General features: G+C 36.8%; 1 protein-coding gene across 1 annotated transcript in view; it reads left to right on the forward strand.

Annotated features, from left to right (window-relative positions):
* Positions 1-18,887, forward strand: part of LOC126381447 (tolloid-like protein 1) — a 151,882-nt gene that overhangs the window by 110,120 nt on the left and 22,875 nt on the right. Inside the window, exons 7-8 of the mRNA XM_050030919.1 lie at positions 14,164-14,394; positions 15,387-15,527. Of these exons, the coding sequence (XP_049886876.1) occupies positions 14,164-14,394; positions 15,387-15,527 (372 nt within the window). The remainder of the gene's footprint in view (positions 1-14,163; positions 14,395-15,386; positions 15,528-18,887) is intronic.

Here is an 18,887-nt window from a genome sequence, read left to right on the forward strand (position 1 = left end):
TTAGTTGCTTGTTACGCTTAGGGCTTCTTCGGAATCGAATCTAGCACATATAACGGATCGGATATCATTTCATTTTGTTATTATTATTACTAGTCCACTATTATGTTTCCATATAAAATTAAAAATTCTGACAGTTCGGACTGGTTGGAAGCCGAGGAAATGGATTCTAGTAGGGCTCTAGCTAGAACATCACCGATTGAGAAATGGGTCGGTGTACTTACTGCGGAACGGAAGGCGATTGGGGCAACCACCATTCTTCACGCCCTATCTATGGAGTAATGAAAATGGTAGCGATTACTCCACCGACAACAAAGTAATTTATTTATATTTTATATTCATCGATCTATTTCTTTTTATCGGACGTGTTTGTAAACTTTTGTAACTACCTAAAATAAATTAAGTAAGTATATGCGTAGTGGCAAACAATCAACATTTGACGAGTAGTAAAAGTAATTGGATTGGATTGGGTAATTGGATTGGATTCTGCTACGATCAAACCACACTGATTTTAACCATAGACGGAAGCGACAGAATTACAGGTCTGCTCATCTTGATTTGCATGCGTTCTGTACGCATGAGGATTAAGGGTAATTTTCAGAGGCGGATTTAAAACTTTATACCACAAAAAATTCTTCTACTTCTGTCGTGTGGGTTGTGAGTTGAATTACCAACCTCATCATCCCTGGTGTTAAGGTTATTATTGAGCCGCCAAAGGCCTCTGACATAGCTCATGTAACGACTACTTACTTATATCAGTAAGTAGCCCTCCGAAGCCGTAAACGTAACCATTGCTCTATTTTCGAATCAATTATGGTTCCTAGTAACAGGTCAGCTCGTCCATATTTTCTTTGCTCAGCGGATAAGGAAAACCTCGTGAGGAAACCCACATTCCAGATAAATATTGAGCTGGATTTCCTCTCTTGGGTGTGAAGGAAAAACTGACAGAAGCAACTACTTCTGCAAAAAACCGGACCTGTCAAATCTTCAGGATAAGTGACCTTGTGAAAACGGGATACAGCTAGGGAGATTGTGATGGTACGAGTATTTGAAAATGGAACTAGTATTTTTCTTTTTAAAATATCTTTATTCATGGTATTTTTTTTATTTCTTTACTTAATTAAACATTGAGTATACAGTAAAAAAAACAATAAAAATACCAAAAAAAACTTAAATCTACTAACCAAGAATAAACAGATAATTATCACTTACATTTGTTTTGCATGTTGTAAACACCTTTATTATAACACACTCCAACACATAACTTGCACTATTTTGTATCGTAAAAATACTCGGTAAGTACGTATAATATAGTATTTTATGCAACAGTTGTATAAGAAGGGTCAAAAAATGCGAGTGGCGTGAGTTGCGATGTGAGCCTTGGCGAACATCGCAATAAGAGACGCCACGAGCATTTTTTGACCTAGTTATACAACGTTGCATACAATACTTTTTCTACGACGACGTAATTTTAAATGAAACAAAAATTATACAAAGAAAAATTTTATTTATAAAAAATATTTTCCAACGCGCGGGAAAATGGCGGCAAATGTATACTTTTTTTTATAGTATATCTATGGCACCAAACAAAGTAAAGGTGCCAGTTTCCAGGTCAAAAAAAAAAAACAACAACAATGCTTTTTGGCGACATTATAGTACAGTTACACTTTGTAAACAATGCTTTTATAGGCCATAGAGCGTACACTTTTTCAAAGAGTTTAATTATGTATGTACTTATATTAGACTTTTTGGTTATTTAAATGCCAGATTAAAGTAGAGGAGTAGAAAAAATAATAAATGTAACTAGTAATAAGATACGCAAACGCGAAATTGTATTCGGCATACATTGTTAGAGCAATGCTTGCTAGAACGGTGCAAGCGATAACCTCGTTATCTAAATTAATTCTGCAATGGACCACACTGCGCCTCAATGCAATTCCAGAGAATATTTACTGGAAACATTGTCGTTTGCATACATTGCTGAACACACTTATTTTATTTCGTTCGTTCGTTTTTACCTCAATCGCCCCGATTCCTGCAGACACCTCCTAATTTTAAGTTATACCCGTCATTTTCTTATCCGCAGAAAAGGAAGACACGGATCATTGTCGACAAGTTAATTTTAAAACGAATGAATAACCCGGGCGAATAAAATAGGCATCTCGCTAGTATGTAATACGTTTGACAAGCTGTCTACTTAACTCTGTCGGGTTATTGGCTGATGTAAAATTTTTAGACGGTTGTTTTAGATTTCTGCTTAAAATTGACGTGTGTTCCATAAATTTTATGCCTGTCGATTAACCGTCCCTTTCTTTTTCAGCGGATAAGAAAATGACAGGTATAACTTAAAATAAAATTAGACGGAGTCTCCAGGAATTGATACCAATGTCAAGATATTTGAAAATGTAACTTAGTGACAAAGAAATCTAACAGATGTCGCTATTAACCAACGCCAATAAACGAAATTACTAAGGTGGAGTGAGCGACAAACACGGCTTTTATTTTCCGCTCGCGATTAATATTAAAAAAAAGCAATTCAACCCAAAACATAGCAACTTCTCAACTCTATTTCTTCATAATCGTTTGCAGCTTGGCTATGGTGCATGTAGCGACGCTGTGGAGCTGCTGTCATACGCTTGCGTCGCTGTAAAAAGTAGCACTGTACATGGTATAAGAAAACCAGGTATGCTGAAATGTGACAGCTAATATTTCAAGGTTAGTCCAGCTGACGTAATCCCACCCTGTGTTGCCATTTCGTAAAAAATAAATTACCCACGACCAATGTTTTTAATTAGCTTTGTTTTACTTACAGTTTTAATGATTTTTGTATCTGTGGCAAGTAACAGTAATTCACTTAATTTTCAGAAATAAAATTTATTCCTTGGAATGTTGGAGATACCAATTTAATGGTAACACAGTGGTATAACATTTACGTCATCAAAGGGCTAGCAATGGCGGCTTCTCATAGGACTGAGCATACCTGGTTTTCTTATACCATGGCAGTGTATAAAGTTTCTTACAGTCATCGAATATGTAATTGTTTAGTTAATCAGTCGTTTATTACTCATCCTTGATTGATACCTTGACCTTATATACGATAAGCTTGTAGACCTAACCATGTACTTAATCAGTGTTTATCGGCTGGCAGACGAATAATTGCATTATTGACCTATCTACTCATTACCATCTTCTTTTATCGTGTGGGTTGTGAGGTGGAGTCCCAACCTCATCAACCCTGGTGTAAGGGTTACTATTAAGCCACCAAAGTTACATCAGTGAGTAGTGCCCTCCGAAGCACGGAATCGTCTTCGGAGAATGAAGTGATTCAAGCAAAGTTCTTATCAAACAAAGGATAGTGTCACAAAGTGATTTCAAAAATGTCCCCATCGGGAATCGAACCCGGACCTCTAGATCGTGAGCCTAACGCTCTAACCACACTAGACCACTGAGGATGTTAGGCTTTTATCGATTTTTTATTCTTTAGTCTTCTTAGAGAAGTGCAGACCATAACAACAAAAACAGCATAATGCAGATCGATGCATTGGTTCTCGAGATAAGTTTGAAAATAAATAGGACAGAGTTTATTTTATAATTATTATATTGTACTCGTATCTATGTAAAGTTTATCTAGACTACAATAGATGGCTTTATCGTAAAATATCTATCTCTTCCAGGCAACTATGAATAACACGTTAACGTAACGGTATGAAATGTTCAATTTGCTCAATTTACGATCGTATAATCCAGTAGGTCATCGTAATCGTACATAATCCAACTGAACTTTGTACCACATTTCACAGCTCACCTCATTGTGAAATCTAGACCGCTCGTGCATAGCTAGACACGTCTTTTTAGGAACGTCTTATTGCGATGACTAGATAGTATCTAGAACGGCCTCCGTAGTCCAGTGGTTGAGCGTTGGGCTCACAATCCGGTCGATCAAGGTCCCGGGTTCGAATCCCGGTGGGGACATATCACAAAAATCACTTTGTGATCCCTAGTTTGGTTAGGACATTACAGGCTGATCACCTGATTGTCCGAAGACGATCCGTGCTTCGGAAGGCACGTTAAGCCGTTGATCCCGGTTACTAATTACTGTGTATCTGAGTAATCGTTACATGAGTCATGTCAGAAACCTTTCCTGGCCCAATAATAACCCTGACACCAGGGTTGGTGAGGTTGGTAATTCAACCTCACAACCCACACGATAGAAAAAGAAGAATAGATGCTTTATGCATGTAGATATCTAAATGGAATTTATTTCTTCCTTATATCCAACTACAATACATTAAACAAGATGGCGGTTGGCGGCCATTTTGTGTTGTTACCCTTTGCCCTAGAAGTTAAATGATCTAGAAGGATTTAATGTCTATCGCATTGCAGCTTGCAACTGTACGAGAAAAATGGTTTTATGGTTTTGGGACCTATTTAAACGACATTTACAAAATTCAGTTGCGCATACTTAAAACTATTTCACCATTGAGTCTTTTAAATAAATATAAAAATAATCCCGATAAACTTTTTCATCATTTCAACACTTTACCAATAACGGAACAATTTGAATTAACACTGTTAAAACAATATAATAACAACTCTGCCAGTAACGTTCATCTGAATAAAATATCCCATAGGATAACCACCCGCGCTATGACTGCACAAAAATACATTGTTCCTACCTGCACCAACTACTACGGAACAAGGACTGCCAAAATTATCTTACCAAAATTGCTAAATAAACTACCTCATAATATAAGAACACAATTCGGTACTGCAAAATTTAATAATAAAATAAAATCTTTTCTCAAAGAAGGAGCCTCCTGTATGTCTCATCACCAAAGCACTATGTAAAGGACAGGCGAATGTAAAACTCACTTGCACTCGCCTGTGCCTACCAATATACCGGTCCGACCGTCCAACTATATTTTGTTAATTGATTACCGAGTTACTACCCGCGGATACATTCGTATTGTACCTATATTACTTTTTCAACCTTAAATTTATTGTGTTAAGGGTTAATTTATACCTGTACTGCCTGACGTGAATTTGACACATCTTAAGGTGATTCGTTTTCCATACAAAAGTTGATGCAGTGCTACAGGAAAACGGTTAGAGGAATATTGTTATAAAACCGATAAATAGTAATATTTTGGTGTATTATTTTCGCAAACTAACAAAAATTTAAGGTCCGAATACGAGAAGTACCATATTTCAGACCCTCAATTTTGATCAATTCTACATTTGTAGTGGTGCAGATTACAGTGTATTTGCTGAGCGTGTAGAGGTGTCAATGTTAGTTTGTGTGCGTGATAGTTTTTTTTTTCTCTAAAGGCTTTGACTACTTGACAAGTGTAATAGAATGTCAGTGACAATTTATAAAGAGATTTTGTATGAAGAGAATAAATATAAATAAAAAACTAAAAATACTACAATCTGAGAAAAGGAATATTGGAAAAATATTTTTGTAATAACACATATTATTTAAACATTTTTAAATAATGGGTAAGTACCGTGTTTTAAAAGAGGACATATATTATAATAAAAAATCAATACATAAAATGAAATGGCTGTATGGGCATAGTTCCCTTTGCCTTACCCTTCGGGGAAAACCAAATCAAAAAAGAAGTTGTTGCATTTGCCGGCCTAAACATTTATAATTAATTGTTTTTCCATCCAACATACAGATTTATTTATATTCTCTTTGCCGCGGACTTTTTGGTGGGACCGGGAACGGGAAGGTTGCTTTCTTCATTGAATAATCTAAATAATCAATACGAAGTAGTGTTTTGTGGTTAATGATCACATTCAGTTAGTCGGAAAACATTCCCGATAGTATTATTAAATCGGAATATTCAATAAACAAAGTGTACCTATCTATTTTCGCTTTGCGCCAACAAGCCGCTTACTTCGTTTGGGGTTCGGAGTAGGAGTCTGCTCCGAGGGTGGGGGCTTAGGTTTCATCATTTCATTAATCATCATCAAGAAAAAAAAACACAAGACATGGCTGTATGGGCATAGTTCCCTTTGCCTTGCCCTTTGGGAAAATAAAATAAGATAAATTTTGAAATTCTTATGTATGATAAACAAACATCACAGACATCATGACAGATCTAAAACTAACGAAAATCTTTTTTCTATTTGACTTATTTATGAATTTTAATCAAGAAAACGTGATAATAAGTTCGACAGCAACCAGTTCAGGTCCCCGAAACAGCCCATTTCAGGCCGCGTATATATGGAAATACTACTTCAATACGTCCCAGCCTCGTCTTTTTTTAACGTCCTCGTTAAAAAAAGACGTCCTAACCTGAACTAACTAACCTAACAATGAACACCACGCGTAAATATATGTCCAGAAATGCGCTGCAAGTCGTCTGGACTGGGCGCGAAAACAACATAGAATTCGATTAGCTGCTAAGTGTCCCGCATGCTATCACCAGCTGTCACTGACATACGTATGAAGTCCCGCGGATTTTATTGGAACTAAATGACAAGTCATAATAATTATATGCGGATACTGCGACATCAGCGCCGTGCTTGCGGGACGTCCTGAAGCGCTATTACATCTTTCAAACGCGGTGCGACAAAGTTTGAACCGACGCAATTTAGGAAAAATCTACCTTATTATTACTGTACTGTGATCGTTATTTGTAAAATCATACAATACATATACACAATTCTTTATACACAATATAATTATTATGACATATTGTGGACTTTTCGGTAGACCTACAAAAAAGGAACAATTCAACCATACGTTGTTTTGTTATATCTCAATGGGATCAGGCAGCGTTTTCGCCGAAAGCTCCAAGTCGGCTATATTTGTAACGATAATTATGTTTGACATTCATCATCATTTTTGAACCATTTTATACAAAAAAAAATACTTGTATAAATTATATACCCTAAAGCACGCCCATGAATCACTACTCATTGGTGAAAACCGTATGAAAATCCGTTCAGTAGTTTTTTAGTTAGCCGCATGTTCACTGATGCGATTAATGCCTGTTAGAATTTTACAAAATAAAAAATACGGAAATTACGGAAGGTACTTAAGTGCAAAGTACATTATTGTATAATTATAATATTATTGGTAAAAGTGATACTTTTTGAAAATTCCGTAACAAATAGACGGGTTCGCCAAATTCAATTGTAAAAAAAAATACAAAAAGTATAAACAATTAAAACATGCACTTGGGTTTGAACCGTGAACCTTAAGAATGGCGGCGACTGCTTTACCAAATGCGCCATTTAGAAGTTAGAAGTAGACTTCAAATTATGCATCTCTTTTAATAGCTAACCTAGTTTGCATGTGTGTGTGACAGCTTCGTGTTTGTACACAAATTGAAATGACACCAACTTTTGATGCAATGTTTCAATATGATATCTTCAGTAAATACTTCAAAATTGTAGCTTAACTTAAAGATAATGTATATAAGATTTCGCCACCTAACATTTCACTGGGTCAGAACTCAACACTAAACGAATAAATGGAAAAAAATACGAAAACTGCAGAAGTAACGCCATCTACTGACGCAGCGTTACCTAGCTGACTGAAAGGCATCACCTTAAACCCATTATGGGTTTCAGTGTCGTAATGTAAGAATTTTATAATATCTTTTGTAATGAATGAATAAATAAATAAATAAAAATAAAATAAATTTTAAAATCTTTTTACTTATTCGACTTAATATACAGAGTGTTAGTGACATCGTAACGAATACTAAGGGGATGATTTAGACCAAGATTCTGAGTTTATATCAAGTGAAAATTCATGACGAACTTTGTTTTTTTTTTATTATTTGAGTTTATACTTTTGCGATACTTTTCCATTATTTATTTAAGTACAGTCACTAACACAGTTGTCTCGACCATTATAGATGGCGATAGGGCTTACCACCTACACTTAGGTCTAACAGACTGCTCGGTGAGGTCTGGGTACTTAGTTCATCTTGCGATGATGTACCTCTGACTACCCCAATTGGGATATAGTCCTGAGCTTATGTTACGATATAAAACATATTTAGTAGGTAATTATTTATCAAGTCTACTCAAGTAACCAACCGTATGTACATAACATAGGGTAAATAAGCTCTCTCTAACAAGGAAATCCTGAAAATCCAAGCTTGTAACAACACCCATAAGGATAATATTTAAATAAACATTGCCTTGTAAATCCGCTGATAAAATTAATGAAGTAAATATGTTTATTCATAATGAAACATTTATTCTTATGTAGGACTAACCGTACAATAAGTAAATAATATAACATAACATGAGCTCATAGATGGCGCTGTTCAGATTTAACGTGATAATTACGTATTTTCTCATTTCTCGGGTCACAAAATTATTCAAAAATGAGAGGCATTCATCATCATCAGTTCATTAACGTCCCCACAGCTGGGGCACGAGCCTTCCCTATGGATGGATAGGGAGATCGGGCCTTAAACCATCACGCGGGCCCAGTGGGGATTGATGGTTATTAACGACTGCTAATGCAGCCGGGACAAACGGCTTAACGTGCCTTCCGAAGCACGGAGGAGCTCGAGATGAAAACATTTTTTTTGTGGTCACACATCCTATGACCGTCCTTTACGAAAGTTGCTTAACATCAACAATCGCAGACCGAGCGCATCCTCAACACACATATACATTTACAACATTAAAAATATACACACATGAATATTTAGTTGGAAACTATTAAGGTATATGGGCGCTGCAGTTCACCAAAAAAGGCCAGGGTGCAGTGAAAATTTACCCAGAGGGCAACACTGATTTTCAACCCACGCCGATCGGTGAACTGCGAGTAACCGCACAATAAATTAAAAAAATAAAGAGTACAAAAAAACGCCTTCGTGTTACACATGGAAGGTAGAAATAAAACAATTAAAGAAAGAAATATTACAATAAAAGATCTGGAACTGTTTTGTTGTGTACAAATAAATAAATAATAATAAATACGCAGATAAAGGAAAGAGATGTCCACAGGAAGAAAAATGACGATCATATTACAGTCACATGGTACAAATCCATAGCCCAAAGAGATAATCTATTATGTATAATGTATTAGAGAGGAGTCCTCGAGGAGACAACCCTTAGTCGATAATCAAAATTATACTATCCTATACCACCAACGTCCTTAATATAATGTCCTTTATAGTATGACCTCGCTTCAAATCACTCAAATTATTATACCTCTACACAAATAGTTTCCCTCCCTTTCCCTTCCAAATACGGGTTATATATTAATGGTTGAAATGATTACACCGTTTCAACGATGCTTAGCGCCCGCGACACGGGTTCTGCAACGCGAATATTTGTCTATGTACACTCTAATTCTATTAAAATAATTTGGTATATATTTTAATGTATATTTTTGAATTGAATTTGAATATACACACCATTAACACATGTTTATGGAATACGATGTTCGTGCGTCACCTAACAGGGTCCACATAATACCAGCGTCGTGGTTCACGCCGCGACTTGTGCTGAGTGAGGCCCTTTTATCTCAGGACGTCCACCACCACCTTATGGTCATTTCGACAAACATCCGTCTTGCTTTTTTGTAATTGTTTTAGTGGAAATTTGATATGATGTTGTTGACTTTTTTTTGTGTGTGGCGTCCTTTTATAATAAACTTTTTCTATTCTATTCTATTCTATTCTAATTATGTCGAGGCTTGTGACTTGTGACCAATAGACGCAGCGAATCCTATCTAACTGTATAAACGTTGTACGACTCATGGTATAAGAAGACCAGGTATGCTCAATCCAAGCCGCCATTGCTAGCCCATTGATGACGTAAGTGTTACCTTCAATTGGCATCTCCAACATTCCAAGGACATAAATTCTATTATTGAAAATTAAGTGAATTACTGACTAATATATTTTATTACTATTACTTGTCACATATACAAAAAATATTAAAACTGTAAGTGAATCTTTTACTAAAAGTTCATTGCAAAGTAAGTATAAAAACATTTATCGTGGGTAATTTACTTATTATGAAATGGCAATACAGGGCGGTATGACGTCAGCTGGGCTAACCTTGAAATGTTAGCTGTCAGTTTTGAGCATACCTGGGGCCTGTTTAATAAAACTTACAATTGTAAATTACAATGACATTTTGATGTACATTGCGGAGTGTGTGATCACGAGTATTTTTCAGTTTCATATTAGCTACGTAATGAACACCAAATTGTCGTTGTAGTTTACAATTGTAAGTTTTATTAAACTTGCCCCTGGTCTTCTTATACCATGTTACGGCTATTAGTTGAAGATATTATTCGCGCCACGCGACGGAACCCGTGCCGCGGGGTTTGATTTTGTCGTATCTTAACGAACGAGGAAATAGGAAATAAAATATTATATCAGGCTGTTTTGTTGGCGCTTTTTACGTTCAACTACTTATTAAATCAAATAATAAAAAAGAAGAAAAAGAAGTGTGTCAGGATCGAAGCAGAGGGAATTCTATAGTCTCTGCTTACCATAGGCGTGAGTTTATGTATGTATGTATCAAATAATTATTTTATTGCACAATAACGGAAACACAAAACTTACACAACATAGTGGAAACATGAGAACATATTGCTCCAAAGCAATTTCTTCCAGACAAGCATAGGAACCAATCTATTTTTTGTTGATTGAAGTGTCTTCTTCAAAATCATCATCATCAACTAGTCCGCATCATCCCACTGCTGGGTGGCTTCGTTTTTTCACCACCCGTTCCGGTCGTGCGCTGATCTCATGAGGTTGTGGTGTGCATACAACGATGTCTTCTGACTAGGTACCCATCTGACTAATAGTTCACTCTCTAGTAATACTACTCTACTACTATTAACAGTGATTTATAAGGACCAAAGACTTGAAATTAAACAACCAGTTTCGATTAATTTAAACAAAGTAACATTATTCATATTGGTTATTTCAGAACGAATACTGAGGGGGATGATTCAGCTCATTATTCTGAGTAGGTATATAACAAGTGTAATTTTCCATCGCAAAAGTATAGAATTGGAAATAATTTAAAAAAAAACTCAGTATATAACCAACTTCCACTTGTTAACTTAGTCTGAATCATCCCCCTCAGTACCTATTCGGTACGATGTCACTAACATACTGTATGTTTGTCTGTTGTCTTAAATTTTGTACCGAGTGAGAGCCTTCAGCCCTCCCCATTTGTCCGGCCAAGTAGTTAATGCCATCTGCGGCAAATCTACAATAAGCCACGTCATAAAAATAAGGTATGTTTGTCGTCTATGATAATATGTTTATCTTTGTGTAAGTATTGTATAAAATCATTTGGAGCCACTTTGGTACCGATACAAAAATCTTTACTCTGCCCCTTCAAAATATGAGTAGCTATTGTTATATCGTGATCCGGCGGTGGAAATATGAAATGACTCGTAAAATATTATGTCAGATGTGGAGACATGGAAATCGGACCCTAATGGAGTTGGTTCGTTTTGTTAGTGCAAAGGGTATCCGGCTTGCGTTTTGTGGAATATTATTATTCGTAGATAGATGAACGACGATCGATCGTCGTAATTCGACTTTATGGTTTTGAATTCATGTTTGTGATTTGTGTCCAGTTAATAGCAATAGGCTCGCTAACTAGCTTTTGCCCGCGACTTCGTCCGCGTGGCGTGTTATAAAATAGAGATCTTTATGTGTGTGGAAGTGCATGTCACAAGCACTAACTTATGCAGTTCAGATTTTTTTGATACAACATTTTTTTCCTGTTAACTCCCATTTTTCAAAATACAGCCATAACTAAACTTTTTATTTACTAAGTTATGCATGCAAGATTGAAAACATCTACTCATATCTTACGCGGTTTAGATTTTTTCATACAAATGCTTTTGCCTGCTAACTCCCGTTCCCGTGGGAATTTTGCATTATCCTGTTGCAACTAAGCTTTAAGTTTACTAAGGTACCTGCATGCCAAATTTCAAGCGTCTAACTTAAGTGGTTTAGATTTTTTATACAAAAGGATTTTCCCGCTAATTCCCGTTCCCGTGGGAATTTCGGGAATTCCTTTTTTAGTGCACCTCTACGGTACCTAAGCTACGTCCCTTCCAAATTTCAAATGCCTACGTTTAGCAGTTAAGGCTGTGGGTTGATATGTCAGTCAGTCAGTTTCTCCTTTTATATATTTAGATGGGACTTAAGCTCAGCTGGCGAGGAGTGAGTATACAGGGTGTGAGTGACACCGTGACGAATACTCAGGGGTATATTCAGACCGTGATTCTGAGTTGTCAAGTGGAATTTCCTGTCGGAAAATTAATGAAAATTTTAGTGTTTTGTTCTTATTATTTTCAGTTCCACTTGATATCAACTCAGAAACATGGTCTGAATCATCCCTCAAAGTTTTCGTTACGATGTCACTAACACCCTGTATATACTAAACCTACACCTCTGCCTACCCCTCCGGGGATATCAGCGTGATGCTATGTAGATAGATGCGTTTACCATAATTTTGATATTAATAAAAAGAAAATATTTTTCTTTTAGTATATTTTTTATATAAGGCCCACATTGTTCAACCCAAAGGCCGTTCAAACTCCAGCTGTTTTCAAATAAGATTCATTTGGGAAAATTATGTTACTCTTATTAAAGCTTCGAAACCCATTTCAAGCAATTTGCACCCAATTAACTTCTTCACTTCATTTAAAATTGGGTTATGCAAATCAATTTGGAATCGCCTTTAAAGATCTGTTTTCGATTGGGAACCCGAAATTATAAGCAATTTCAAATCACAGCCGTTTGAGGGTAGAATTAATTTGGTAATTGGGTATGTAAGGTATTTAATTATATTTTTAAATGAAACGTTATGCTATTACAAAAAAAAAAATATTTTTGATTTTCTCCTGAAGTAGGCTGAATGACGTTTATACCTTTGCCTTTGCTTAGTTTGTATAAAAATTTTAATATGAACATTTTGTAAGGGTAATGTGTCCAAACTGTGGGCAGTCCCAAAGAGTACTCAGGCCTAATAAGATAGATACAAATAACATTTTGTTAATTTATCATTTATTTAATGAAGTTTAGTTTATGCTTCTAATAAACATGATAGGGTTTAGTGATCCTCATTATTATTTGAAGTTATTTCATTTTTGTTAACTGTACACTCGTAGGACACCTTACTCGTACCCTAGTGATGACTATAGATTATACTAAATTTTATTCGTTAAAGGCATTTGGCAACGACAATTTGGGTAAACAGATTACCTTTAGAGGTCACATGAAGTTCAAATAAATACACGATTATTAAATTAACTAAAATAAACCGCCGGCTACACCATCCGGCTAGTTTGAAAGCTAAAATTAGAGAAATTAAGCTTATTAAAACGAAATATCGAACTGGTGGTGGTGGCCGCCATTTGCCATTTACTTAGTTAAGAGTCTTTTTTGTAAGTAATTATTTCTTTTTATTTTGGTGCGATAAAGTGTATTTGTATCGTATTGTATTGTGGTTTTAAAGTTAGCGTGATTTTTTTCCCTTACATAAATGAATTGCAAATTGAAACGCTTCATGTTTGATATGCTAAATTGAATTTTACTCACAAGTATAAGTAGTAGTAGTTCCTATAGGGTCCCCAATGCCAGCAAGATGCCTTTTTTAAAATTAACAATGTCAATCATCTGTCCTTTTCATTTTCGACGGATAAGAAAATGTCTGCAGCTACATCAACAGTTGATTCAACTATGATTATTATCATAACATAAACGAGCGGGGTTCCAACCGGCGCTCGTCGATTAAGAAGCAAGCCGATGAACCACAAGCCCACAGTTCAGAACCTTCCGATACCGACTCCGCCGGCGTGCTCGACGATTTCCCTTATTCAGATTTCGTTTATCGCTGTCAACCCACTAGGGTCGATTAATTCTTTCAAATATTCTTCCTCTCAGGCGACGCCTTTAGCCGAGGTTCGCGCCCAACTGGGCACCCACAGGCCTGTTGTCTTAAATTTTATACCGGGTGAGAAATTAATGCCATCTGCGGCAAATCTACAATAAGTCACATCAAAAAATGTTTTAAATATTTTACAAGACCACAGTGACTTCAATTGATTAGAGCTTTTGTTTACTAAGATCTTGTTTTGTTTTTTTCTCAGCATCAAGAACCTTTCTCGAAATTATCTCAATAATTCTTTTTCTGTTTCAGGTCAAGAGTACAACTTTAACAAGCTAACAGAAGAAGAAGTGAACTCTCTTGGACAGACATACGACTATGACTCCATCATGCACTACGCTAGGAATACTTTCAGTAAGGGAACGTACCTGGATACTATACTGCCTCTAGAAGTCCACGGGAAGAAACGACCGGAGATCGGGCAGAGAGTGCGCTTGAGTGCCAGCGATATCGCCCAGACTAATCTTCTTTATAAATGCGCAAGTAAGTGTTTTGTTTTATGTGGGTTGCGATCTTCTTCTTCTACTCTCGTGCTTTATTTGGTGGACGTCAGCAACCCTGGTGTTAGTATCGAGCCTCCGCGGTCCAGTGGTTAAGCTTTAAGCTTACGATCCGGAGGTCCCGGGTTCGAATCCCGGTGGGGAAATATCACAAAAATTACTTTGTGATCATTAGTTTGGTTAGGACATTACAGGCTGATCACCTGATTGTCCGAAAGTAAGATGATCCGTGCTTTAGAAGGCATGTTAAGCCGTTGGTCCCGGTTACTACTTACTTACTGATGTAAGTCAGTCAGGGGCCTTTGGCGGCTCAATAGTAACCCTGACACCAGGGTTGATGAGGTTGGTGATCCACTTCACAACCCACACGAGAGAAGAAGAAGGTCAACAATCGATAATCTGACTATTTATTTATTCATTATGGACAACTTACAAGCTACACTCTGCACATGCAAAGTTACAGACAATAAAAAAAAGATTACCTAAGAGCTAGCTCAATTACAAGAAAAACAAGATATAAACTATAACGACCGACTATTTACAGTTCGGCAACGGTAATGCAGTTTACATTAGTTTTAGATTAGATAATAATGGGTATATTGCAAAAAAACAATAATTTTATTTTTGATCAAATATCATAGGTAAGTAAGTAACCATGGTAACCACGATTCGAGAGACTCTAATAGCGTCGATTATCCTGATCTTGATGCACGAGCCCGGGACCTTGACGCATCGGGTGGTGGGTGGATTCGGCAGTATAATATCCGCTTACTTAATAATTCAAATTCTAAAAGAATATGTTTATACTGTTCCCTATAATATAGTTACACTTTGAATCGACAATATTTACATAACGAACGTCTCATCAACCTAAAACTACTGCAGCTTCTCACAACCTGTAAGTATAGCCGGAGAAAAGAAGCTGCAAGAAAACCAGGGCCCTAGACGTTCTTTAAATTCTACTTCTCTTTCCAGAATGCGGTCGGACCCTGTTAGGCAACTCAGGGTGGTTCAACTCTCCGGGCTGGGGGTCTGAGACTCCTCCAACGACCCCTGAAAGGTGCGAGTGGCGCATCGTCGCCACACATGGAGAGCGAGTCGTGCTCAATATTACTGGTAAGTTTTTTCAGCATTTATTCTTTTGTTTATACTTATATTAAGGCTTTTCTTTTTAGATCATCATTATCAGCCCATTAACGTCCTCACTGCTGGGGCACGGGCCTTCTGTATGGATGGATAGGGAGATCGGGCCTTAAACCATCACGCGGGCCCAGTGCGGATTGATGGTTATTAAGGACTGCTAATGCAGCCGGGACCAACGGCTTAACGTGCCTTCCGAAGCACGGAGGAGCTCGAAATGAAAACTTTTTTTTTGTGGTCACCCATCCTATGACCGGCCTTTGCGAAAATTGCTTAACTTCAACAATCGCAGACCGAGCGCGTTTACCGCTGCGCCAACGAGCTCCTGTTTCTTTTTAGATATTGGGTCCTTAATATAGTAGGCAAATGATTGCCTGCATAAGAACAGCTGTTTTCAATAACCAATTCTTTCTGAAGGGAAATCGATATTCGATTCTATATTAGGTACTTTCTCGAACGATGTAAACATAGTCGAGATCGCTAAGAGGCCGATATTGTAATAGGGTGCGTAAAATCGAGGATGTCCACAAAAAGAGCATTGTCAGAGGCCACCAAGTGTTTGCCTAACGGCTTCAGAGCCCAATTTTGCCACGAGTGGCCACTCGAACCAACATCCAAGGAGGCAGAGGACTTTCATTGTTAAAGTACGTTGAAACGAGTAATTTTATATCCTGAAAAGTGCCTTATTGCAGCGAATCCTAAAGTGAGTTCCGTGGAAAAGTCGCCAAGTTACCTATTACCGAAATTATTGTTTCTCACACACGGTAGACACCGAACCAAGTATTTACGTATACTTGAAACAATTATAACTCGTAATTTAAATATTTTATTTCTTGTTGTATATTATCGTACTTAGATTAAGACGTTATAAAACGTATATATGATTTATTTATGTATATTTTAAGTAGTTACTAGGTTTGTTTATAGTATCATTATGTTTATTTAAATCGTTTTAAGATGTTGCATTATTTACCTGTATTGCCCCATCCCCGAACATGTAGCAAGTTCTTTCACCCTAAGATTGCCTGGAACAAATGCTGCTATTTAGCAATAAGGCCACCGAATGTAGGTACTTCTCTTGTCACTGTTGTAATTGTTTTTAGTATTGCGTTTATATGTGCAATAAAGCGTTTTTGTATTGTATTGTAGGGGTATTTTGGGAAGCAATTGCATCGGTGAGTCTGCGCGGGAACTTCACAAGTTAGTTCCACCCACTCCATTCCATCTATGGACAACTAGGCGTCTGTGCATATCATCCTTATGTTGTGGATATACCACCAATCCCCACTAACCGTTTTGCCTCTTCCTTTTTTATGCGAACAGGGAGGCATTGGAACTGTCTGCCGTCGTCTGTTTTTCCAACTCATTATAGTCTGGGAGTCTTCAAGGCTAGAGTGAATTAGGCATTTGTTAGGTAAGCGTGATCCACTCTGGATCACATCGTCACTTACATCAGGTGAGATTGTGGTTAATCGCGAACCTATAATTATTACAAAGATGCTCAGCAAGAAAATAAAATACTTTTATTCGGGAACATAGTAAATATACCTAATATATAAAATAATATAAAAGGCAAGACCTGCCTGACTGACAGTCTGACATAATACTAGCACAGCCCAAACCGCTAGGACTTGGTTTTCACAATGCTAAAATAGATGATTGAAATTCTACCGAAATATCTAGCCAGCCAGGATAACCTTATAGATATTTTAATAACGACCGTGCTCAATATTCAATAGCAACAATATCTTAAGGGTCCACGGTAGGTAGGTATAGTAAACTATCTATTAGTAGGCATAACGATGCTTTAGCTTACGGCGAAATGAAAAAAAAAAATCATCACATAGATCAGGGGGGTTAAAATGGCCACATCGAAGCAAATCATCTAAGAAAGCAATATTGCAATTTGACATTTGCCCACATAAAAGTAAGTGCGTAATGCAAACAAATGTCAAATAGCAATATTGCTTTTTTAGATGAATAATAATTGCTTCGATGTGGCCATTTTGATCCCCCTGTAAGGTCACGAGTACTAATATGTATACACTTTGCAACCATGTCACATTGACTTTTTTGACAATTTAAACCGTAAGCCTCATTAAATGTCAAATATGATAGTGCAACAGAGTTCTAAAGTGGGTACATGATATTGCTCATGACTGTACTATCCGTTTTCGCTGTATGTTCCATATGTCTGACAAAAGAATGATTGACAAAAGCTTCCGTTCCACGCTTATTGAATTATTGGACATAAATTGTTAATCGCTTCATAATAATAGACTGTCAATCAATCGATTTATTAGCAAGAAGTGAAATTAACAGTACACAAATTGGAATTCGTTTTTTTATTCGTATTACAGAAATACGCGTACTACCTCTTTTATATCGAAATATGTTCCAAATAAATAAATAAAATAATGTAGAACTATAGTGTACTCAGTAGATATACAATACACATATGTAGGGAGCGCTGGTAATTATAATAAAACCCCACAGAAATAATTGAATGAACTGTATTACTTAGGATATATTAAATTACAAGATCCAAACATTGAGACGCATTGGTTTGCTCGAGCTAAAGATGTGACTGACCATAAATGGTAGACTATTAGGTATGTCCATACAATATACGTACACACTCTCTCATACACATTCACACAAAGTATAAGTAGCTAGTACTGGTATCTGGTGTTACCTGTTGTGTGTACCTTTTAAATAAATAAATAAATAGGTAGCCTAGAAGCTGCTGTCATATCAGTTTCCGATCCCAAAACACAGTTGTATGAGTACACATAAAATTGTGTTTTAAAGAAATAAACAATTTTATTGTTTCGTAGATTGTTCAAAAACAGATTCCCGGGTTGTATATGATATGAACTCTTCTAAAGTTACCGCGAGATGGATGGTTGCGTCTGATGTTTGCCGAAAAATTACCGGGTGAGAGCCTTCAGCGCTCTCCATTTGTGCAGCCACGTAGTTAATGCCATCTGCGGCAAATCTTGAATAAGTTAAAAAAAATGTTGCAGAGTGCTAAACTGATGAAGTATGCACCATAGGCCTCACCACTAGAAAATCACCCGCCATTTAAGCAGCATATCTTTCTTAAATTAAACGTTATTTCTAAAACAAATTTTATACTTAAGAACTTTCCGAAATTAAGAACAAATTAAAAAATCCATCCTTGGTCTCAGTAAGGCTGTTTGTGTCTCCTAATAAGACCTCTTGTCTCACGGATAATCCCTCACGGCTATTGTCGTGGGCCAACTAACAACTATTTTGACAGTCCCTGGCTTGTTAAGCTCCGTTCCGTAAGACAGATGGTCGAGCGGTCGGCCG

The sequence above is a fragment of the Pectinophora gossypiella genome, unplaced genomic scaffold (assembly GCF_024362695.1).
Source record: "Pectinophora gossypiella unplaced genomic scaffold, ilPecGoss1.1 Pgos_54, whole genome shotgun sequence".
NCBI classification, from domain to species: Eukaryota; Metazoa; Arthropoda; class Insecta; order Lepidoptera; family Gelechiidae; genus Pectinophora; species Pectinophora gossypiella.